General features: G+C 40.4%; 1 protein-coding gene and 1 pseudogene across 1 annotated transcript; both read left to right on the top strand.

Annotated features, from left to right (window-relative positions):
* The first annotated feature begins 12,788 nt into the window (after positions 1-12,788).
* Positions 12,789-13,682, top strand: LOC120544292 (olfactory receptor 52N5-like). The gene has a single exon (XM_039777928.1). The coding sequence runs from the start codon at positions 12,789-12,791 to the stop codon at positions 13,680-13,682; it is 894 nt and encodes a 297-aa protein (XP_039633862.1).
* Positions 13,683-16,469: 2,787 nt separating this feature from the next.
* LOC120544294 lies at positions 16,470-17,365 on the top strand (annotated as a pseudogene).
* Positions 17,366-25,202: the final 7,837 nt, after the last annotated feature.

Below are 25,202 nucleotides of genomic sequence, written 5' to 3' on the forward strand. Positions count from 1 at the left end.
TAATTTTACCTGCCAAGAATGTTACATGGCTTCCATACAATGTACATCCACGCGTTCATGTTACTTTGGGGAAATTTGGTTCAAAGAAATTCATTCAGTCAAATTTGACCCGAGGAAAGCACCAGGGTTAAGCAATGTTTTTACAGACTTAAACTTGGATTTAAAAGTTTAATTTGTCAAATATAAATATTTGTGGTAAATTTGACTTTTTAGGTGAAAACATATTCACACCATTTCATACGATATCCTACAAAATTAGGCCTCCGCGGGCCGGTCATGTGACGTAGAGCTGTAATCGGGCCTTAAAAGTTAGGCCCGACAAGGCCCGAGCCTGACGAGTACATTTTGATTGACAGCTTTTTAAAAGCCCAAACCCATTTACAGCCTGACTTTATTAAAATGTGCGCACGCACACAGCTCTTTTCCCTATTGTCAAGAATGAGTCATTTTTAACATCATTAATTCATGACTAATGTAGGCCATAGGTCGGGTCCCGTCAACTTCGGGCAAAGATCTTCAGCTCTAATGTGACTAGAGCTTGGTGAGCTGCCAGTCATTTTAGCGGCTGTGGCATTTGAGTTTAGCCAAAAAAAATTGACTACAACACTTTAGTTTAGACACCAAAACGACTAAGATTAGGGAAAAGATTGGGGTTTGATTTCAAACACCCGTTTACGTGGTGAAAGTTAGGGATGAGCGAGTACAGCATTATCTGTATCTGTATCTGTTAACCATATGAATTATCTGTATCTGTATCTGTACTCGGACTGGGCGGGGCATAACCTGGAAGAGGGTGGGATTTAACCCGGAAGTGGGTCGGGTTGTCTTGAAATTGGCGGGGCTTTAACCAGTATGTTATTTTAAGCATGCAATCGATATGGGTTGATCAGAAATTGTTATATTTATTGCTGATTAGAAAACTATTTACATGACAGCATCAGCATTGAGCTTCAGATCAGTTGTTTTGATCATGATAACAAACAAACTATTTATACCACAACTACCTTTATTTCTTTTATAAAATATAGCAAGAAAGTGTCAGACACTCAGTGCATGAAGTCAAAAAAACTGGTTAGAGCCAGCAGACGGTTTAAAAAAAACTCTGATGACCGGCAGAGAGGGAGAGAAAAAAAAAAAAAAAAAAAAAAAAAAAAAAAAAAAAAAAAAAGAGAGTGTGTGTGTGTGTGTGTGTTTGTTTGTGTTGTGTGTGTAGCTAATTAATTTGTAATATAGTTTTATACCACTACTTCCTTTATTTTTTTATGAAATACAGCAAGAACGTGTCAGACACTCAGTGCGTGAAGTAAAAAAAACTGGTTAGAGCCAGCTGACGGTTTAAAAAGAAAAAAATCTCCGACAGGCAGAGACGCAACGCGAGTCGCATTCTACCAAGCACCACGTCTGAACAAACCCCACGTTTACCAGAACTCTACTGGTTAATAAGTAAGTACTACAAACCAAAGTAAAAAACTAATCTGAAGCTGAAGAAACCCTAAACGTTAACGGAAAAGACCGGCGAACCTGAGTGTGTGAGTGAGCACAGCAACACAATAAATCTGTATGTGTGTAGGGGAGGGGCGCTGTGTGACTAGCCTATCACAGAACGCAGACACAGTCAGCTACCCAATGAGGATTTTTATTCAATCCGAGCACAGATATTGACTCGTATTACTCGTATAATACTCGTACTCGGCAAAAGTGCTTTATCCGTACCGGATACTCGTTTCAGCCGAGTATCCGGCTCAACTCTAGTGAAAGTATTTAGTATTTTCCCCGCTTAACGAACTCCAGGAAGTAAAACTATAAAAAATAATACTGTACTTGCAAAATGTAAAGTGCGAAATAATAGTTTTTCTAAATTACTCTGTTGTGATTGAGGAGTAGAATCCACGTTCCAAATTCGAGTACAAAGTACTGTAATGGCGAATTTTATTATTTTGATTGTTTTAATATTCTACAAGATTATTATTTTGTTCATGTGTGGATTCAAAAGGCTCCAAGTGAAACAGCTGGCAACCATGAACTTTGAGTCTAGCTAAAGCTATTTCTAGTTGAGAAGACCTCAGTCTCTGATACTGTTTATTTTTAGCAGATAAAGTGAAGAAGGCCATAAACTGTCTGAACCGTGTCTCCTTCTGTCTCCTGAGATAAACTGTTGTTTAGGCTAAGGTTAAGAACTGGAGAAGAGGGGAAGGTGATACAATGGTGTGACTGTTAATAATGTCTCTTTTCAACTATGGCCATGCTAAAGATAAATTAAGAGGGGTGGCTTAACGGAGTTTTTCACTATATGATGTTTTGACATTTAGGTTTCTAGTTAGGAAGACTTTTTCAGACATGCTGATTGTACCTGTGAATTTGTGTTTCTCTATATTTGCAAATATAATAAATACTCAAAGACCAAACTTTGGTTTAATTCTCAAATAGTTTTTAGTTCGTCTCATCTTGTGTTCATTGATACACACTCCTGCTGCTGACGAGAAAAACTTCCTTTACAGTACAAACTGATACATGGGTCTGCCACCCAAAACTGTTTTTACTTGCATTTTTTGAAATATGTTAGGTCCATATACACTCACCTAAAGGATTATTAGGAACACCTGTAAGATTTCTCGTTAATGCAATTATCTAATCAACTAATCACATGGCAGCTGCTTCAATGCATTTAGGGGTGTCGTCCAAGTCTAGACAATCCCCTGAACTCCAAACTGAATGTCAGATTGGTAAAGAAAGGTGATCTAAGCAACTTTGAGCGTGGCATGGTTGTTGGTGCCAGACGGGCTGGTTTGAGTATTTCACAATCTGCTCAGTTACAGTGACTTTCACACAACCATTTCTAGGGTTTACAAAGAATGGTCTGAGATAGGAAAAACATCCAGTATGTGGCAGTCCTGGGGGGCGAAAATGCCTTGTTGATGCTAGAGGTCAGAGGTAGGAAGACTGTAAAAATGTTGCCTGGTCTTTCAGTTGAGACATTCAGATGGTAGAGTCAGAATTTGGCGTAAACAGAATGAGAACTTGGATCCGTCGTGCCTTGTTACCACTGTGCAGGCTGGTGGTGGTAGTGATGGTGTGGGGGATGTTTTCTTGGCACACTTTAGGCCCCTTAGTACCAATTGGGCATCGTTGAAATGCCACAGCCTACCTGAGCATTGTTTCTGACCATATCCATCCCTTTATGACCCACCATGTACCCATCCTCTGATGGCTACTTCCAGCAGGATAATGCACCATGTCACAAAGCTTGAATCATTTCAAATTGATTTCTTGAACATGACAATGAGTTCACTGTACTAAAATGGCCCCCACAGTCAACAGATCTCAACCCAACAGAACTTCTTTGGGATGTGGTGGAACGGGAGCTTCGTGCCCTGGATGTGCATCCCACAAATCTCCATCAACTGCAAGATGCTGTCCTATCAATATGGGCCAACATTTCTAAAGAATGCTTCCAGCATCTTGTTGAATCAATGCCACAAAGAATTAAGGCAGTTCTGAAGGTGAAAGGGGGTCAAACATGGTATTAGTAGGGTGTTCCTAATAATCCTTTAGGTGAGTGTGTGTTTGTGTTATGTCATGAATGTGAAAATTAACTGCTACCTCCTGTGTCAGGGTTTCTAGGGTTTACAAAGAATGGTCTGAGATAGGAAAAACATCCAGTATGTGGCAGTCCTGGGGGCGAAAATGCCTTGTTGATGCTAGAGGTCAGAGGAGAATGGACCGACTGATTCCAGCTGATAGAAGATCAACTTTGACTCAAATAGCCACTCGTTACAACCGATGGTATACAGCAAAGCATTTGTGAAGCCACAACACAAACAACCTTGAGGCGGATGGGCTTCACCAGCAGAAGACCCCACCGGTACCACTCATCTCTGCTAAAAATAGGAAAATGAGGCTACAATTTGCACGAGCTCACCAAAATTGGACAGTTGAAGACTGTAAAAATTTTGCCTGGTCTTTCAGTTGAGACATTCAGATGGTAGAGTCAGAATTTGGCGTAAACAGAATGAGAACTTGGATCCGTCGTGCCTTGTTACCACTGTGCAGGCTGGTGGTGGTAGTGATGGTGTGGGGGATGTTTTCTTGGCACACTTTAGGCCCCTTAGTACCAATTGGGCATCGTTGAAATGCCACAGCCTACCTGAGCATTGTTTCTGACCATATCCATCCCTTTATGACCCACCATGTACCCATCCTCTGATGGCTACTTCCAGCAGGATAATGCACCATGTCACAAAGCTTGAATCATTTCAAATTGATTTCTTGAACATGACAATGAGTTCACTGTACTAAAATGGCCCCCACAGTCAACAGATCTCAACCCAACAGAACTTCTTTGGGATGTGGTGGAACGGGAGCTTCGTGCCCTGGATGTGCATCCCACAAATCTCCATCAACTGCAAGATGCTGTCCTATCAATATGGGCCAACATTTCTAAAGAATGCTTCCAGCATCTTGTTGAATCAATGCCACAAAGAATTAAGGCAGTTCTGAAGGTGAAAGGGGGTCAAACATGGTATTAGTAGGGTGTTCCTAATAATCCTTTAGGTGAGTGTGTGTTTGTTTTATGTCATGAATGTGAAAATTAACTGCTACCTCCTGTGTCAGCTCTAGCCACTGAAAAGAAAAAGAAATCAGGCCAATTACAAAAGCTGGTCCGTCTGATGTGGTGTTGCCTGAGCTCATTACTATTCATGAGCTCACCCAGTTGCGCTGGGTAAAGGATGCTGATAGCCAGGCTCTCATTGGCTAGTTGTTAGCCAATAAGAGTCAAGCAGCTTAGCTCGTTGAATATTAATGAGAACTGGCACAAATCGAGCTGAGTCTTCCTGCAGGCTTTCTATACCACGCTAGAATGGCTTGAAACAAGGTAACCAAGGCATTTTTTCCACAACAATTGTTACAGAGTCCATAATAGAACTTCAGACATTACCACAAAGTAATGAAATATGTGTGGCAGGGCACCTTTAAAAAATAAGAATGGTATCTAACATAATGTAAGTGTTTCTGTGACTTCCCGTACAGACAGAAGGCTTCTTGCAGTGGTCGGAAGCTGTCCAACTTGACCACAGCTTTTTGTCTCCGCCCCCTGTTGACGCCGCTGCTCCCGTCCACTTTACAGACGAGGCGTTGCTCATGTCCAACGGACCTAATGTGTCCTTTAGCGAGACAATGAACCCCAAGTTGTTCCCCGGATGCTGCTATGTGTCTGTCTTAGGATGGGTTGAATCAAGGGCGATTCTAGGATCAGACATTGGCTCAGCCATAAGCCTGGGAAAACCCTGATGAACTTCCGGCAAATTTGAGATTTGCTCTACAAGTCAGTTCAGCCAAGAGCCCGTTCAAGCCCATTTCCAATTTTTCCAAATCGAGGCACCAATCAAAACCGTTGAGGCGGGCTTTACACAATGACGATAGCGCAGCGACAGTGAGCAGCTTTTTGTTTACATTCAACATGACGGCTACCAAAGCGCGTAATTTCACTGAATAACAATGAATATATGTATTTATTATTATAACAGAGGTTAAATGCAAAATATTTAACATATGAAAAAACTATGAAAGTCCCTTTATGGACTAACAATCAAATGAAATGATAATTCAATTCAATTCAATTTTATTTATAGTAACAAATCATAACGAGTTATCTCGAGACACTTTACAGATAGAGTAGGTCTAGACCACACTCTATAATTTCCAAAGCCCCAACAATTACAGTGATTTCCTCAAGAGCAAGAATTAGCAGTGGCTGTTGTGACAGTGGCGAGGAAAAACTCCCTTTTAGGAAGAAACCTCGGCAGACCCAGACTCTTGGTAGGCGGTGTCTGACGGGGCCGGTTGGGGGTGTGATGAACAGTGGCAATAATAGTCACATTAAAGATAATGGAACAGTGACTTCGAAGGTAGTCGTTGTAGTTCATGTCACAGCAGGGCACATCGTGTCATACTGAGTAGTGCAGTCTCCTATACCGGATCCTGACTACTCTGTGTGTATGAACATCGCAGCAGGGTGTGGATGCAGCGGATGCAGCGGATGCAGCGGATGCAGCGGACGCAGCAGGACGCGGCTGGGCATTGCAGGGAATCGCAGAGCATAGGAGACACATAAGGACTTCCGGGGAGTAAACTCCCCAGAGCTAGGTTAGTAACAAGCAGTTCTGGGACAGGATGCATACAAAAGGAAACAAGTGAAAACAAAGATGAGAGAGCAGGTCAGTGTCTCATAGGAAGGAAAGAATTTCCCCGGTAGTCTAGAATTATAATAGCATAACTAAGAGAGGCAGGTTAGCTTAGAGAGAGGTGCCGGATCGGGCTTGAACTCTCCCCTGCCAGATCGGGCTGTACTGGCCTGCCTCCCTCTACTCTCACTATATTATTGATTATATGATAAATAAATCTGATAACTACGAAGAGAAGCAGGTGGGCCGGGTTAGGCAGACGCTGCAACTCCTCACTCCCTAACTATAAGCTTTATCAAAGAGGAGGGTTTTCAGTTTACTCTTAAATGTGGTGACGGTGTCTGCCCCCTGAACCCAGACTGGGAGCTGGTTCCATAGGAGAGGAGCCTGATAACTGAAGGCTCTAGCTCCCATTCTACTTTTAGAGACTCTAGGAACCACAAGTAACTCTGCATTCTGGGAGCGCAGTGCTCTAGTGGGACAATAAGGTACTAAGAGCTGTTCTAGATAGGATGGTGCTTGACCATTTAGGGCTTTGTAGGTCAGGAGAAGGACTTTAAAGTCAATCCTGAATTTTACAGGAAGCCAATGCAGAGAAGCTAATATGGGAGAAATATGATCTCTTTTCTTATTTCTTATCAGAACACGCGCTGCAGCATTCTGGATCAGCTGAAGAGTCTTAAGAGACTTATTTGAGCAACCTGACAGTAGGGAATTACAATAGTCCAGCCTGGAAGTAACGAATGCATGGACTAGTTTTTCATCATCGTTTTGAGACAGGATATTGCTAATTTTGGCAATGTTACGAAGATGAAAAAGGGCTGTTTTTGAGCTTTGTTTTAGATGGGCGTTAAAGGATATATCCTTATCAAAAATAACTCCTAGATTTCTGACAGTAGTGCTGGAGGCCAGGACAATACCATCCAGAGTAGTTATATCATTAACATTAACAAATTGAGATCGATCAGAGAAATAGGACTTAAACCATCTTAGTGCGATTCCTTTAATGCCGACTAAGTGTTCCAATCTCTGTAACAGGATGGTATGGTCAATAGTGTCAAATGCAGCACTAAGATCTAGTAAAACGAGTATGGAGACAAGTCCTCTGTCTGCAGCAGTTAGAACGTCGTTAGTAATTTTCACCAGTGCCGTCTCTGTGCTATGATGCTTTCCAAATCCTGATTGAAAGTCTTAAAATAAACTGTTGCTATGGAGAAAATCACATAACTGATTAGCAACTACCTTCTCAAGGATCTTGGAGAGAAAGGGAAGGTTAGATATAAGTCTATAGTTTGCTAAGACCTCAGGATCGAGGATGGGTTTTTTCAGAAGAGGTTTTATCACAGCTACTTTAAATGACTGCTGTACATAACCTGTTAATAGAGACATATTGATAATATCTAGTAATGAAGTGTTAACCACGGGTAATGCTTCTTTGAGTAGCCTCGTTGGGATGGGGTCTAAGAGACAGGTAGATGGCTTAGCTGAAGATAACTTTACCATTAATAGTTGAAGGTCTATAGGATAAAAACAGTCTAAGTATATGTCAGGTCTAGTCGTTCTTTCTAGGAGTCCTGCGTTGAAAGATGAACCGTTAGAAGTTGAGGGCAAAAGGTGATGGATTTTATCTCTAATTGTTAAAATTTTATCATTAAAGAAGCTCATAAAGTCATCACTACTCAGAGCTAGAGGAATAGAAGGCTCACTAGAGCTGTGACTCTCTGTCAGCCTGGCTACAGTGCTGAAAAGAAACCTTGGGTTGTTCTTGTTTTCTTCTATTAATGATGAGTAATTGTCTGATCTAGTATTTCTGAGGGCCTTCCTATAGGTTTTCAGACTGTCTTGCCAATCCAAACGAGATTCTTCCAGTTTGGTGGAACGCCATTTACTTTCAAGTTTTCGCGAGATTTGCTTTAATTTACGAGTTTGGGAGTTATACCATGGTGCAAGTTTCCTTTGCTTCATCGTCTTCTTTTTGAGGGGAGCAACAGAGTCTAAAGTAGTCCGTAGGCAGGCCGTAGCACCATCTACACAATTGTCAATTTGAGAGGGACTAAAGTTTACATAAAAGTCCCCTGTTGTATTAAAGCACGGTAATGAGTTTAGTGCTGTTGGAATATCTTCCTTAAATTTAGCTATAACACTGTCAGATAGGCATCTAGTGTAAAAGCTTTTATCTAATTGCATATAATCGGGTATTAAGAATTCGAAAGTTATTAAGAAGTGGTCTGATAATAAAGGATTTTGCGGGAATACTAATACATCAATTTTTATGCCATATGCCAGCACAAGGTCGAGGGTGTGGTTAAAACAGTTCGTGGCCTCATGAACACTGACTGAAACCAATTGAATCTAGTAGTGAGTTGAAAGCAGTACAAAGGCTATCATTGTCAACGTCCACATGGATATTAAAATCACCTACAATAAGTACTTTGTCTGATTTTAGGACTACAGATGATAACAAATATAATTGGCTGTACTGATTTCCATGTTGGATGTTGAAGATTAAGACTAAAGCTTTCAAAAGACTTATAATTTAGTTTAGGTTTAGGATTAATTAACAGGCTTGAATCAAACATGGCTGCAACTCCCCCTCCTCGGCCTGAGCTTCTAGGAATTTGAGTATTAATATGACTGGGAGGAGTGGCTTTATTTAGACTAACATATTCTTGATGGCCCAGCCAGGTTTCAGTAAGACAAAATAGATCAATTTGATTATCGGATATCAATTTGTTTACTAGTACTGCTTTAGAAGATAGAGATCTGATATTTAATAGTCCACATCTAATTTTCCTATCATGTTCTATCATTGCAGAGGTAGTTTTAATTCCAATTAGGTTAAGTATTGCCCCTCTCTTGGTTACCTTTGATCTAACTGATCTGAGTCGAGGAACAGACACCGTCTAATTTTTTGGGACAGGCTGTGGCTGACGTGAACTGGATGCTAAATTGACTATGTTTGCAGTCAACTTCTTATTACTTATGGGATTCGCCACTTTGTATGGTCTATTGTTGATTATAACTGGAATAGTACTAGTCGTACATGTTACCCTGCAGAAAACATTATCAGATTCATCCACTTGTATAGTGCTATCAGGATCAATACCTGGGGGGCATGAATCTGTGATATTTTCAACAGAATGTCAATACTTGCCTTTCAGTGTGGTCGTTATGTCAGATAGCAGCCTGGCTCTGTGTCGGTTTGGGTGGAGACCATCATGCTTCAGCAGGCTGGGCATTTCCCAGAACAAGTTGAAGTTGTCGACATAGGGAATGCTCAGGGAAGTGCAGAGTGGTTCCAGCCAGGTGTGGAGCCAGAACAGTTTAGACCATCTCTCAGCACCCTTCCTGTAGGTAGGTAGAGGCCAAGAGATGACGATCCGTTTTCCTGTGCCCATCAGGGTGGTGATGAGTGTGGTGATGTCTCTCCGAGTGCTGTCGATCGTCCCTCTCTGATGTCGTTTGTGCCCACATGCACGATGATGTTGTCGACTATAGCGTGGCCGGCGAGGATGCTTGGAAGTTTGTGCAGGATGTCACAGACCTTGGCACCAGGTAAGCAGTAGACCTTGGAGGGCCGCTAGGTGAAGGGGGAATGTAGAGGTCCCTGACCATCGAACTTCCGATGACCAGCGTGGAAGTTTTTGAGTCCGAGGGGGGGCAGGAGTGAGGGCGTGCCGACTGTGTGGATGGACCAGGATGAGCGGCGTAGGGACGTGGCAGAGAAGGTAACTCCTTATCGTTCATCAGAATGTTGTAGCGATTTTCTAGTCATAGGGGTTGGGTGGGTCTGAGTGTTGTCCTGACCGCCTGCTCTGGTGCTTGCTTATACGCCATGGCTCAGGTTGGTGTGGAGTGGAGCTGGTCAGCAGAGCTGGCTGGGTTCTCGGCAGAAGCCGAGGAGAGACAACAGGGACAGAGGTTGTATTAGTGCGTGGTGGGGTGAGAGTAGTGCAGGGCAGAGTGGAATCAAGACATCCGACATTAGTGTGTGTGTGAGGGGAACTTCCAATGATAATGGTGTTGAGGAACTGTTCACTTGCCTTGATCTGGTGGAGAGTCGATATTCTGGCTTCAAGTTCCACTATCTTCTGGCTGAACAGGAGGCACGAGTCACAGCCAGGTGAACAGCTGAGGGGGGGCATCGTGTAGCTCGCTAGTTTAGCTAGTACCAACGTTGACGGAGGTCCTCTCCTAAAACCTGTCCGAAGTCGAAATACAATGCAGGTGCTCCTGCTTGTGTCAGCAAGCTGTGGATAGTCCGTCACTGCTGCCAAAATATAGAACAGAATTCCAAGGAGGCAAAAATCCTGAGGGGTCCGCTAGCAGGCAGGCTAACTAGCCGGTAACACTACAAATAACTAGAAGTTAGCTAACGGAGCGGAGGAAAGTTTTACAAACAACGGAGACGGGTCCGGTTAAAATACAGCTAAAACGGTGTAAAGAGTGACTGTATTTCATTGTAGAGGACTTCATAATGAGGTGTAAACAATAAATAAATAAAAAATAAAACTTTCCTTGACGTGGTTACAGGTGCATAGCATCAGCGACAGCGACACAGGATATTAAACCTTTCTTTTAACCTGTAATTGTTTGTCCTCTGTCACGAAGCTTTGAAATTGATAAAAAAATTACTATAATTCGGGCGCCCAGATAGTTCAATTGGTAGAACGGATGCCCATATATAGAGGTTTACTCCTCGATGCTGCGGGCCCGGGTTTGACTCTGACCTGTGGCCCTTTTCTGCGTTTCGTTCCCCCTCTCTCTCCCCTTTCATGTCTTCTGCTGTCCTATCAAAATAAAGGCTGAAAATGCCCAAACAATAATCCAAAAATAAATACATTATTATAATTTTTAGGGTTAGGGGTTAGGGTTAAGGTTAGGTGCCTTGAAGTCAACGGACGCAGCGCTGCCTTGAATTCGACATTGGGGGCTTGAAACACCATCGAGCACGGGTTTTATGGCAGTCTGATTTTATGTTTTCTTTTATTTATAAAGTGCCATATAAATAAACTTTACTTACATACTTCTTGGTGTCCATTCTCTATGCCAATATCTTAAATTAAAAAGAACCTACAGGAGATACACATGCTCAGTATCAATGGGTGCCAAGCAACAGTTGACCTATCAGCGTATGACGCTGCAACTGAGGGCAAAATAAAAGTGTCTGCAGTTTCACTTCTGGTCTGAGGTGGAGGGAGGTTGTGTTTTCTCATACGTGTGAAATACAATCTGTGTTTTAATGAATTTACAGCATGTTGTGAGACGAACGTATTCTTTATTTTCTGTCGCAGCTTTGTGGAAGAGTTCTCCGTGAAGTGGAGGATAACCCTAACGTGTTTCAGTAAGAAATCTAATCTGGGCACAAAACTTGCACTTTTGTGTTATCTTCAAGCTCTTTCACAGTGTTGGTTCATCCAAATGATATTGCATGTGACAGATTTATTTGCAATGTTTTTGTTTCTGCCTTCACTTGAATGCATTAGAGGTGAATGAAAGTATTCTTCATTTTCTGTCGCAGCTTTTTAGAAGAGTTCTCACTGAACTGGAGGATAACGTGTTGAGAAAGAAATCTAATCTTGTGCACACAAAACCTGCCACTTGAGCTTTTTTTAAAGTTTCAATTCATCCAAATGATATAGTAGTTATTGACTTATTTGTCATGTTTTATATGTGTCTCTGTTTCTGCTTTCTCTCGAATGAAAGTTAGTTTGTACAGCTCACAGACATTCAACATCGATGTATCTGTCTGTCCTCGGAGAGGGATCTATCTTTTGTTGCTCTACCTGAAGTTTTTTAGATTATTTACCTTTTCAAAAGTGTTTCTTCTGAAGTTTTTCCTAACCTGATTCAAGACTTTTATGATAGACGAATGTTGAAGAAAATTGACTTCCAGCTCTTCATAGTGTAACTGGGACATTGTTTCTGGAAACAGCCGTTCCTGGGATATTTTGGAAATCTTTAAATGCCATTTTATGCAAAGAAATAATGCTGTTTTTGTAATATAGGTGAATGATGGAGAAAATCAGACACTGTGACTTAATGTGTTGGATGCCTCTGTAACAAATTCATGATAATAACAGTTCAGAATAACAAAGTTCTGGTCACATTACAGCCTGTCATTGTTATTTTGATGTAGACATGTTTATATTCACTGTGATAACTTTATGAAGACGTTTTTTAGGGCTGCTGCCTCCGAGTCGACTAAGATTTCTTAAGTCGACATCGGTCGATTAAATCAACTAATCGGTCAGTCAACTATGATTTGTTTTAATTGATGACAGCCCTAATTAAAGGAAATGGTTTATTGATGATATCAGTTACACTCAAGTTGTTGGATATCTTTATTATTTGACGTTGGCGGAGGAAAGCATACGGCTATCTCCTGGAACTCAAACATTTTCTACACTTTTAAAGAGTCACAGTGAGATCTTGTGGAGAAACTCAGTTTTACAGATCTGTCAATTTAAATTAAGACAATTACTTCAGTCGAGGAAAGCCCTAGAGTTCTTTTAAATGTTGTTGATTTTCTGTAACTATAACCACCGCATATAGATACAACTGCAGTTATACATTCAGAGTCTTTATCCTGACAACAGACGAGAAATGGAAAACGACACTTTTGTTGGGGATATTCTAATCTTAGAGGGGTTAAATGTAACCTCCCAGTCCTTTATTCCCACCTTCATCTTCCTCCTCCTCATCTACATCTTCATCATAATGTCCAACATCGGCCTGGTGGTGCTGATCTTTCGGAGCAAGAGCCTCCAGCAGCCCATGTATCTGCTCGTCTGCAACATGAGCATCAACGATGTCTTTGGGGCTACAATAGTTATACCTCATTTCCTCCGAGATCTTTTATTTTCAGACTCAGAACGGTACATTCATTACATCGACTGTGCCGTCCAGGCGTTTTGTGTTCACCTCCATATGGGTGCTTCTCACACGGTGCTCATGATCATGGCTTTTGATCGTTACCTGGCCATCTGCAACCCACTGCGGTACGCGGCCGTCATGACCAACAGGATGGTGGTGTCGCTGTCGGTGGCAGCGTGGGGAACGGCCTTCGTGCTGGTGGCGATTCTCGTGGGGCTCAGCATCCGCCTGTCACGCTGCAGGTCAGTTATTTTCAACCCGTTCTGTGACAACCCGTCCTTGTTCAAACTGTCTTGTGAAAGCATTCTCATCAATAACATCTACGGTCTCGGCTACACGGTGGTGCTGCTGGGCTCGTCCCTCTGCAGCGTAACACTCACCTACCTGAGAATCGCCATGGTGTGTTTGAGTAGTAAAAACAAAGCTCTGAACAGCAAAGCGCTGCAGACCTGCACCACTCATCTGGTCGTGTACGTCATCCTCGTGTTGTCCGTCTTCCTCATTGTGATCCTGCACCGCTTCCCTCTTTTGGCCGACCTCAGGAACGCTGTTATCTATGGTCTGCAAAATAAAGAGGTCCGGCAGAGGATTAAAACTTTGTTTAATATCAATAAAGTAACTTGACATGTTGCATGTTTTCTCCTCTTCTACTTGTGTATTGTATACTTGTATCTTTTTTTTTTTAAAGATAGTTTTTATTGTAGATTAATGGGTGGATTATTCTCTGGATAGATGGATTAGTTGTTTGGCCTCTAAAATGTCAGAAAATTGGTGAAAAATGTGGATCAGTGTTTCCCAAAGTCCAAGATAACACCCTCAAATGTCTTGTTTTGTCAAAAACTCAAAAGATATTCAGTTTACTGTCACAGAGGAGAGAAGAAACTAGAACATAATCAGATTTAACAAGCTAACATCAGAGAAGTTTTACTGTTTTTCCATTAAAAAATGACTCAAACCGATAATAGTTGCCGATTAATTTAATAGTTGACAACTAAATCTTTGCAGCTCTAATTTGAGAGAATCAGTGAAATCATGGTATTGTTTGAGCAAGGTAAATGACTAATACAGATACACTGGGGCGACAAAGAATCACGGAAAATAACTGGAAATGACTTAATACAATAGTTTTCTATAATACAAATTTAGGTTGTATCTTTGATTTGAAATTAAACGTGTATTTTGTGGCTTTTAATGTTTAAAGAAAGATATTTACACCTGTAAAAACTAATTTTAAATTTAAGAAATGTATTTTCAGTATTGTATGTGAAAACATAAAATATATTTCTTTAAAATATGGAAATTGAGGGTGCCAGGATAGCTCAGTTGGTAGAGCAGGCCTGTTTAGCCTCTGTCACTAACAGATAAGTTCGCAAAATCTGACTTGACGCATTGAAATGGATTTAAATAAAAAAATAAATTGTTATTATAATTTGTATGGGGGCTGAGATGAAATTTAAAAGGGTCAAAAATCACCACTGGGCTGAATACATTTTACCGAATATGGTTATACTGTATGTGACTAATAAATAAAAGCTTCTTTATAAAAATAAACGCTTCTTTCTTTGTTATTAGAACAGACTTTTAGTTAGACAACGGTTTTTGGTGTTTGGAGTTTTAAGCCCCCAACATCGTCTTACAGGCAGTGCTGCCAGAAAGGTACTAGGATTAGGCAATGGTTAGGGTTGAAGTTGAAGTCGGCGGTCACAGCGCTGCCTTGAATTCAACATTGGGGCCTTAAAACATCATCGAGCACGGTTTTTATGGCATTCTGATTTTATATTCTTATGTCTTTTATTCATAAAGTGCCATATAAATAAGCTTTACTTACTTACTTCTTGGTGCCCACTCTCTATGCCAATATCTTAAATTAAAAACAACCTACAGGAGATACACATGCTCAGTATCAATGGGTGCCAGGCAACAAGTTGACCTGTCAGCGTGTGACGCTGCAGCTGAGGGCTGAATAAAAGTGTCTGCAGTTTCACTTCTGGTCTGAGGTGGAGGGAGGTTGTGTTTTCTCATACGTGTTTAATACAATCTATGTTTTAATTAATTTACAGCATCTTCTGAGATGAACGTATTCTTTATTTTCTGTCGCAGCTTTGTGGAAGAGTTCTCCACGAAGTGGAGGATAACCCTAACATGTTTCAGTAAGAAATCTAATCTGGGCACAAAACTTGCACTTTTGACTTATCTTCAAGCTCTTTCAAAGTGTCGGTTCGCCCAAATGATATTGCAGTTATAGATTTATTTGCAATTTTTTTGTTTCTGCCTTCACTCAAATGCATTAGAGGTGAATGAAAGAATTCTTCATTTTCCGTCGCAGCTTTATAGAAGAGTTCTCACTGAAGTGGAAGATAACGTGTTCAGAAAGAAATCTAATCTTGTGCGCACAAAACCTGCCACTTAAGCTTTTTTTAAAGTGTTGATTCACCCAAATTATATAGTAGTTATTGACGTATTTGTCACGTTTTATGTGTCTCTGTTTCTGCCTTTTCTCGAAAGAAAGTTAGTTTGTGCAGCTCAGAGACATTCAACATCGATGTATCTGTCTGTCCTTGGAAAGGGATCTACCTTTTGTTGCTCTACCTGAAGTTTCTTAGATTTTTTAACCTTTCAAAAGTGTTTCTTTTGGACGTTTTTCCTAATCTGATTCAAGACTTTTATGATAGACAAATGTTGAAGCAAATTGACTTCCAGCTCTTCATAGTGTAACTGGGACATTGTTTCTGGAAACAGCCGTTCCTGGGATATTTTGGAAATCTTTAAATGCCATTTTAAGCAAAGAAATAATGCTGTTTTTGTAATATAGGTGAATGAGGGAGAAAATCAGACACAGTGACTTAATATGTTGGATGCTTCTGTAACAAATTCATGATAATAACAGTTCAGAATAACAAAGTTCTGTGTCACATTACAGCCTGTCATTGTTATTGTGATGTAGACATGTTTATATTCACTGTGATAACTTTATGAAGACTTTTTTTAGGGCTACTGCCTCTGAGTCGACTAAGATTTCTTAAGTCGAGATCTGTCGACTAAATCAACTAATCAGCCAATCAACTATGATTTGTTTTAACTGATGACAGCCCTAATTAAAGGAAATTGTTCATTGATGAAATCAGTTACACTCAAGTTGTTGGATATCTTTATTATTTGACATTGGCGGGTGAAAGCATACGCCGATCTCCTGGAACTCAAACATTTTCTAACCTTTTAAAGAGTCACAGTGAGATCTTGTGGAGAAACTCAGTTTTACAGATCTGTCAATTTAAATCAAGACAATTACTTCAGGCGAGCAAAGCCCTAGAGTTTTTTTTAAATCTTGTTGCTTTTCTGTAACTAAAACTGCATATAGATACAACTGCAGTTATACATTCAGAGTTTTTATCCTGACACGACAGACGAGAAATGGGAAATAACACTTTTGTTGGGGATATTCTAATCTTAGAGGGATTAAACGTAACCTCCCAGTCCTATATTCCCGCCTTCATCTTCCTCCTCCTCATCTACATCTTCATCATAGTGTCCAACATTGGCCTGGTGGTGCTGATCTTTCGGAGCAAGGGCCTCCAGCAGCCCATGTATCTGCTCGTCTGCAACATGAGCATCAACGATGTCTTTGGGGCTACAATAGTTATACCTCATGTCCTCCGAGATCTTTTAATTTCAGACTCAGAACGGTACATTCATTACATTAACTGTGCCTTTCAGGCGTTTTGTGTTCACCTCCATATGGGGGCTTCTCAGACGGTGCTCATGATCATGGCTTTTGATCGTTATGTGGCCATCTGCAACCCGCTGCGCTACGCTGCCGTCATGACCAGAAGGATGGTGGTGTCGCTGTCGGCGGCAGCGTGGGGAACGATCTTCGTGATGGTAGCAATTCTCGTGGGGCTCAGCGTCCGCCTGTCACGCTGCAGGTCAGTCATCTTCAACCCGTTCTGTGACAACGCGTCCTTGTTCAAACTGTCTTGTGAAAGCATTCTCATCAATAACATCTATGGTCTCGGCTACACGGTGGTGCTGCTAGGCTCGTCCCTCGGCAGCGTAACGCTCACCTACCTGAGAATCGCCATGGTGTGTTTGAGTAGTAAAAACAAAGCTCTGAACAGCAAAGCGCCGCAGACCTGCGCCCCTCATCTGGTCGTAGGTAGTCATCTTCTATTCATACGAATTCAGGAATGCGGCGCGCTTATCATGGGAGATGTCGTCCGGCGGCACTGAACGCTGTTATCTACGGTCTGCAAAACAAAGAGATCCGGCAGAGGATTAAAACTTTGTTCCATAACAATAAATTGAGTTGACATGTTGCATGTTTTATCCTCTTCTAGTTGTGTATTGTATACTTATATCTTTTTTTAAATTAAAGGTAATTTTCATTGTCGATTAATTGATGGATTATTCTCAAGATCGATGGATTAGTTGTTTGGTCTCTCAACTCAAATATATTCATTTTACTGACACAGAGGAGTGAAGAAACTAGAACATATTTACATTTTGAAGGATATATTTTGTGGAAAATATGTGTAGAGATCATGAATGGTTTTGTTCTCTGATCTTCCTGACTATCTGATAGAGAGCCATCTGACCTCATAAGTTTGAAAGGGAGTTGCTCTTCCTGAGTATCTGTGAGAGGAAGATCTGACCTGATAAATATGAAAGGGAGCACCGGACTGGGAAAATATTTTATTTTATGTGTTTATTGAAATTTGTACATTTTACAGACAAAAACAGTACAAGACACATAACATAAAACTGAAAAAAAACAAGGATCAAATGTAGTAGTTGTAGTATCCACAGTCATAATTCTGTACATCCATAGGAGTATGCTTACATGAAAAACATACTGCCGTTTATCACAACACCGTACAGTACAGATGGCACACTACAGGCACCAGGAAAATAATTGAGCTGATTAAAAAGACTCTCAGATCAGGAGGAGCAGAGAACAACACAACTCTGTAATATGTATTTTGCATTAACTGAAAGGTAAAATTCAGGTCATAGGGTGACTTTGACTCTCATCGTTCCTGGGTCTGCAGAAAGATAAGACTCACACTTGTCTTGAGTAATATGAACAGACGTGGACTACATCCAACTGATAACAACACCACCAAGGATGTGCAAGGAGGATGGACAAAAAAATGGATAAAAGTATGAGGTTTTGAGTCAGCGGGCATCAGATGCCAGACGGCACTATGTCTGTGTCTTTGTAATATTTGCAATATCATTCACAAAAGCTTTGATGTAACTCATCCAAGCGAATCCTGTGTCTTAATTTGATTCTGGTCTACCATGTAACGCTTACATGGTGCAGTTACCACAAATTGGAGTCGAATAGTATCTGGCCTTTTAGGCCAGGCCAGAACCGGTCAACGGGCACATCGTTTTCCTACAATTTAACAAGCTGACGTCACAGAATTGATTGATTGATTTATTAGACAAAATGCCAACACAGTGACATTGTACATTTATCAGAACTGTCGAGGATAACACAAGAAAGTTACAAACTTATTTCCATTGTGGTCCTCGTTTAGAAGTTTTCCTTTTTTTCCATTAAAAAATGACTCAAACCGCTAATAGCTTAGCAGATTAATTTAATAGTTGACAACTAAATCTTTGCAGCTCTAATTTGACAGAATCAGTGAAATCATGGTACTGTTAGAGCAAGGTAAATGACTAACACTGTGGTGAGATACACTGTAAATAAACAATAATATTTTTCACCTGGGGTGACAAAGAATCCTGAAAAATAACTGGAAAAGACTTAAAAATACAGTAATTTTCTATAATACAAATTTAGTTTGTATCTTTAATTTGAAATGAAATGTGTATTTTGTGGCTTTTAATGTTTAATGAAAGATATATACACCTAAAAAAACAAATTTTAAAGTTAAGAAATGTATTTTCAGTACTCTATGTAAAAACATGAAATACATTTCTTTAAAATATGGAAACTGAGGGTGCCAGGATAGCTCAGTTGGTAGAGCAGACGCCCATATATAGAGGTTTACTCCTCGATGCAGTGGGCCCAGGTTCGACTGCGACCTGCAGCCCTTTGCTGCGTGATGTTCCCCCCTCTCTCTCCCCTTTCATGTCTTCAACTGTTCTATCAAAATAAAGGCCGAAAATGCCCAAAAAATATATTTTTTTTAAATATATGGAAATTGTATTTTTATTCAGTCGTTTTCATTATCATTAATTTCATTATCTTAATTTTGTTAGTTTTAATTAAATGGGCACTCCAGCGATTTGGTATTGAAATACCATGAAGTCAAAAATAAACAGCAGCAGTCAATGTGGTGCCCTGGCGAAAAACATCTGGAATACATACAAGATACAGCATGTTACGTGTTGTATTGATTTCGGATGAGCCCCCAAAATTGAACTCACAAGAGACTAGAAAACTGAAATTAAAATCAAAGCGGAGGCCGTGATGTCCTGAGTACACGTACATTGATCACTCTAATGTTTAAAAGGAAATACACATACTACATAAATACAGTACAATATGACAATTTGAACATGGACAGATTGGGGCAGTCGCGGATGCATTTGGGGAGATATTTCCATGAGATAGGAGGGGGGCCTTTGTTGTGAAGGGCTTTGTCAGTGAGGAGGACTTTGAATTGTATTCTTTGTGGGACAGAGAGCCAGTGGAGGTTCTGGAGGACCAGAGTGATGTGGTCATGGGAGTGTGAATGGGTGATCAGATGAGTAGCAGAGTGCTGGATGTATTGAAGTTTATTTACTTACTACTTTGGATGACGACCCATATAGAATGCTATTGCAGTCCATTCTCCATTCTCGAAGTAATGAAGACACGGATCAAGATTTCATCAGCAGAGAATGTAAGTGATGGGCGGAGACGGGCAATGTTTTTGAGGTGGAAAAAGTCAGTTCTGGTGATTTGATTGACATGCTGTTCAAAGGTGAGGTTGCTATCAAAATGGGTCAAAATCTACGGGGTGTTTAAAGGAAAACTATGCCGGTTTTTTTTAGCTTAATGTACCGTAACTGAACAGCTTCGGAGACATTGGAATTGTTGTATGACTTTTTTCGATTTGAAAGGTGGTCGTCTCGCTTCCCTCTAGCGCCTGTGAGCGGAAAAACCACCCTTGCAACTTTCGGCCAGCGAGTTTTTCACACTATCGTCATGGAGCAAGCAGAAAGCTAGGAGAGCATTGGACATTGGAGGAACAAGGAAAGAGGAATCGGTCGACTGACCGAGCGAGGAGTCAGACACAAGTAAACATAGGAGCTGCCAAATATCTATTCCAAAGCTGTAGGGGGAGCTCTATAGAGAAACCTGTGAGCAAAAGCGAAGAGAAGAAGAAATGGCCAAAACTGCATAGCGCGCCTTTTACAGGCCAAAGAGGGCGAGGAAGGGCTAGAGCAGGGGTTTTCAAATTGGGTGAATGTGAGCCTCCCCTTAGAGTAGGTAAGGACAGCCGAGCCCCCCCTTCCCCAAAATCCCGTCCGCCTGTCCTAACCCACACACACCTCTGCAGTAATGCCGTCTTTTGTGTTATCCAGACAATGATGAATTTCAATAACTGATGAAATGTAAAGATTTTTTTATGTTGTATTTGAAGAATTTCCACAATTTTTAAAAGTGCGTTCATAAACGATTCTTTGCAAGAGCAAATCATTTCCAAGTTCATGCAGGCCTATTGAGGCTACTTTTAAAATCCTTCATTGTAAAGTGGGCCTAACCACAAGTCACCAAAATATGCTTGACATGTGTTATGATGCGGGGGGTCTGGGTATCCACCCCCTGAAAATTTTGAGCATTAAACACTTCATTTCCTGCATTCTGGTGAATTTGTATGCACCTATTCTAACTTTTTCTGAATCAATTTGCTGGAAATATGTTTATGTAAAGGGAAACAGATTACAATCCAAATATAAAAACATAATGGAATATATTGCAGTAAGGCTCTCAGGCTTTCTGTATTGCGTTCATCTATTTATTCTCCTGTAGATTTGCTTTTCTAATTATATCTGAGTCAGCACACATGTAGCCTAGTCATCATTTACTCTTACCTTCTTTTTTGTATGTTTTGTTGAGGAAGTAACCTCAATTATACATCCAGTAAGGCTCTCAGGCTTTCTGTATTACGTTCATCTATTTATTCTCCTGTAGATTTGCTTTTCTAATTATATCTGAGTCAGCACACATGTAGCCTAGTCATCATTTTTACTCTTACCTTTTTTTTTGTATGTTTTGTTGAGGAAGTAACCTCAATTATACATCCAGTAAGGCTCTCAGGCTTTCTGTATTGCGTTCATCTATTTATTCTCCTGTAGATTTGCTTTTCTAATTATATCTGAGTCAGCACACATGTAGCCTAGTCATCATTTACTCTTACCTTCTTTTTTGTATGTTTTGTTGAGGAAGTAACCTCAATTATACATTATTTATTTTAATGTATTAATAAACCCCTGGATTGTAATATTTCAGATATTTGAGCAAGATTTCAGCTCATGTCCAAAACTTTGTGCACATTCAACATATAACTCATCCCATCTGTGTTCTCTGAGGTTTGGAGGAGTCCTTGTATTTTGTAAAAAATAAAGTTATAAAATGCTATTACAAGAGTAAAGTCACTATATTATAATATTGTACCTGCACCATAGCCTGCTGTGCATTACGTTATTGGTCTGCTAATATGGTAGATCTCAGACATTCTGACAGACAAAGAGCCGCGTTTGGGTCTCTGAATGAGACAACGTTTAGGGAATGGCTGTACGCTGCTCTACGTCTGAGCTTTTTACAGGCGAGTAGACATTAAGCGACGTCCGGTTTCATATTTTTCAACTTTCCAAAATACATTTGGGGCTACACTCAAAACATTCGGGGCTGAAGCCCCGGCAAAATCAGCTGACGGTGTGTCTGTCAGTGGGAACATAGAGGCCGCGCTTTTGATGCGCAGAGGTGTTCAATGCGGGACTGCACTGCAGAGAGAAATAAAGGCAAGTCGTCCTCCACCTGCAGCCTTGATCTGTATTTGTTTTTAATCAGGGTCAGTGTGGAAAACCCACACTCACACAAGTAGGTGGAGGTGAAGGGGATTAGGACTTTCAAAGCCTTAGGGGAAATCGCTGTCCACAGACAACCATAAACGTGTTATCTGCATTTCTCCCAGTCTCTGTCACACTGCAGCAGGCCAGGTGAAACCTAACTTTAACTCAGGATCATATTTCCTAAATTCTTTGCTGGGTCCTGTCTCCTCCCTTAATGCTGACTTCTGTTGACTTGGGACGAGGAAACAACGCATTTTAAAGCTAATACACGCATGCACAATTACCAATATCAATATAGCTGCATAAATATTTATTTTATCTCTTTTAGCTCTTTGGCGCCCCCCAGGGGAGGTGTTCCTCACCTATTGAAAACCCCTGGGCTAGAGCATTCAGTCAATTTTCAAAATTAACTCCCTGTGAGTTATTAACTAATGCCGACCTGACACCAAACGACTTTTCAAGCGATCAAACTGTCGCAGACAAATTTCCAATATAGAATGAAATCCTGAGAGTCTTGCTTGGGTTGGGGCGCTCCAGTTGTCTCAATCATTTGGTGAAAGGTGGTCATAAAACTCAGTCCCAGCTGTGTTAGTCACAAAATCAAACGTGTTTGATATTATCAATATATATATATATATATATATATATATATATATATATTTGAAGTCTTGGTAGTAAAATCTTCTAGTCTGTGACTGAACACTCAGAAAAATTGTGTTTAGATGTGAGATGGTGTCACACTTTAGACTTTTAAGTCTTTTCAGAGACTTAGAGTGGATGGTAGGCTGAACAATTATCAGCATGAAACTTTCCCCAGTTGTTTACTGACTTTAAGACAATTGTTTTATGTATTACAAGTTTTATTCAAATGTTATGTTTAAATGTGCAAATGAGGCATTATCTTTATATGCCAAACTTTGAATAAATGTCCAGAACAGAAATGTAAACATTGGATAAAGCCAAGTTCTTGTTTTTAATTGTGTCGATATATTAGAGTCAAAGAGTTTTACTATAAAATTAGGCCACCGCGGGCCGGTCATATGACGTTGGCTATAGAGCAAGGTGAGCTGCCAGTCATTTCAGCTACCGTGGCATTTAAGTGGCACAACACTTAAGTTTAGACATCAAAATGACTAAGATTAGGGAAAAGATTGGGGTTTTATTTAAAACACCCATTTACGAGGTGAAAGTATTTGTTTTTTCCCCAGGTAGCGAACTCCGGGAAGTAAAACTATTAAAAATAATAATGCACTTGCAAAACTTGAAGTGCAAAATAATTTTTTTCTCGATTACTCTGTTGTGATCAATCCAAATTCGAGTACGAAGTACAAACTGATATATGGGTCTGAAAACATTTTAACAAATCAGAATGGGATCTAACAGGATGTGAGTGTTTCTGTGACTTCCCGTACAGACAGAAGGCTTGAAACGGCCGAAAGCTGTCCGACTTGACCACAGTTTTTTGTCTCCACCACCTACTGCTGCCGCCGCTGGGAGCGTGCCTATGTTCCCACATTTCTAAGATTTATTCCAAAATTAGGCCCTATGTTCCCACAGCCCCATGTTCCCACTTTTCTAATTTTAAGGAAAGTCTTAGATATATGTGAACCTTGGAGTGTGGGAACATAGGGCCTAATTTTCAGTGGAAAAAAAAAGAATCTTAGAAATGTGGGAACATTGGGCTGTGGGACCATTGGGCTGTAGGAACATAGGACTGTGGGACCATAGGGCTGACCCCCCGCCCCTGCTCCCGTCCGCTTTACAGACAAGGCGTCGCTCAAGTCCAACGGGCCTAATGTGTCCTTTAGCGAGACAATGAACCCCAAGTTGTTCCCTGGACGCTGCTATATGTCTGTCTTAGGATGGGTTGAATACATTTTACCATATATGATTGTATGTGACTAATAAATAAAAGCTTTCTTTGTTATTTTAACAGGCTTGTAGTTAAACGTTTTTTATGGCTGTCTGGTGTTATGTTTTCCTTTGTATTCTTATGTCTTTTATTTGTTTCATTTTATTGTGAAGCACTTTGTCATTTTTATTTGTGAAAAGTGCCATATAAATAAACTTTACTTCTTTATTTTTGGTGCCCCCTCTCTGTGACAATATCTTAAATTGAATCAGGGGCGATTCTAGGATCAGACCTATGGGGGACTCAGCACCTAATGAGAATGTGACACAGATACAGTGCCTTGCTAAAGTCTTAACCCTTCCTGCTAAATCAGTAATTTCACTGGATAACAATGAATATATGTATTTATTATTATAGTAGAGGATAAATGCAAAATATTGAACATATGAAAAAAACTATTAAAGTCCCTTTATGGAATACCAGAATCAAATGAAATGATAATGAGGTGTAAACAATAAATAAATAAAAACATAAAACTTTCCTTGACGGGGTTACAGGTGCATAGCATCGGCCACAGCGACACTGGATATTAAACCTGTTTCTTTGAACCTGTAATTGTTTGCCCTCTGTCACTAACAGACAAGTTCACAAAATCTGGCTTGAAGCATTAAAATTGATTGAAAAAAAAGTTTTTTTATTATTATAATTTTTAGGGGGGCTAAGATGAAATTTAAAAGGGTCTAAAATCGCCACTGGGTTGAATACATTTTACCGAATATGGTTGTACTGTATGTGACTGATAAATAAAAGCTTCTTTCTTTGTTTATTGTTTTTATTCCTGCCTGTAAGGCACTAGGATTAGGCAATGGTTAGGGTTAGGTTTAGGGGTTAGGGTTAGGTGCCTTGAAGGACGGTCACAGCGCTGCCTTGAATTCGACGTTGGGGGCGTAAGTCACCATCGAGCACGGTTTTTATGGCTGTCTGATTTCATGTTTTCCTTTATATTCTTATGTCTTTTATTTATAAAGTGCCATATAAATAAACTTAACTTACTTACTTCTTGGTGCCCACTCTCTATGCCAATATCTTAATTAAAACAACCTACAGGAGATACACATGCTCAGTATCGATGGGTGCCAGGCAACAAGTTGACCTGTCAGTGTGTGACGCTGCAGCTGAGGGCCGAATAAAAGTGTCTGCAGTTTCACTTCTGGTCTGAGGTGGAGGGAGGTTGTGTTTTCTCATATGTGTTTAATACAATC

This window comes from Perca fluviatilis, chromosome 16 (assembly GCF_010015445.1).
Source record: "Perca fluviatilis chromosome 16, GENO_Pfluv_1.0, whole genome shotgun sequence".
Taxonomy (NCBI): Eukaryota; Metazoa; Chordata; class Actinopteri; order Perciformes; family Percidae; genus Perca; species Perca fluviatilis.

Excerpts from the sequence above, each read along its gene's own strand:
- LOC120544292 (XM_039777928.1), top strand. The coding sequence starts at position 12,789 with ATGGAAAACGACACTTTTGTTGGGGATATTCTAATCTTAGAGGGGTTA.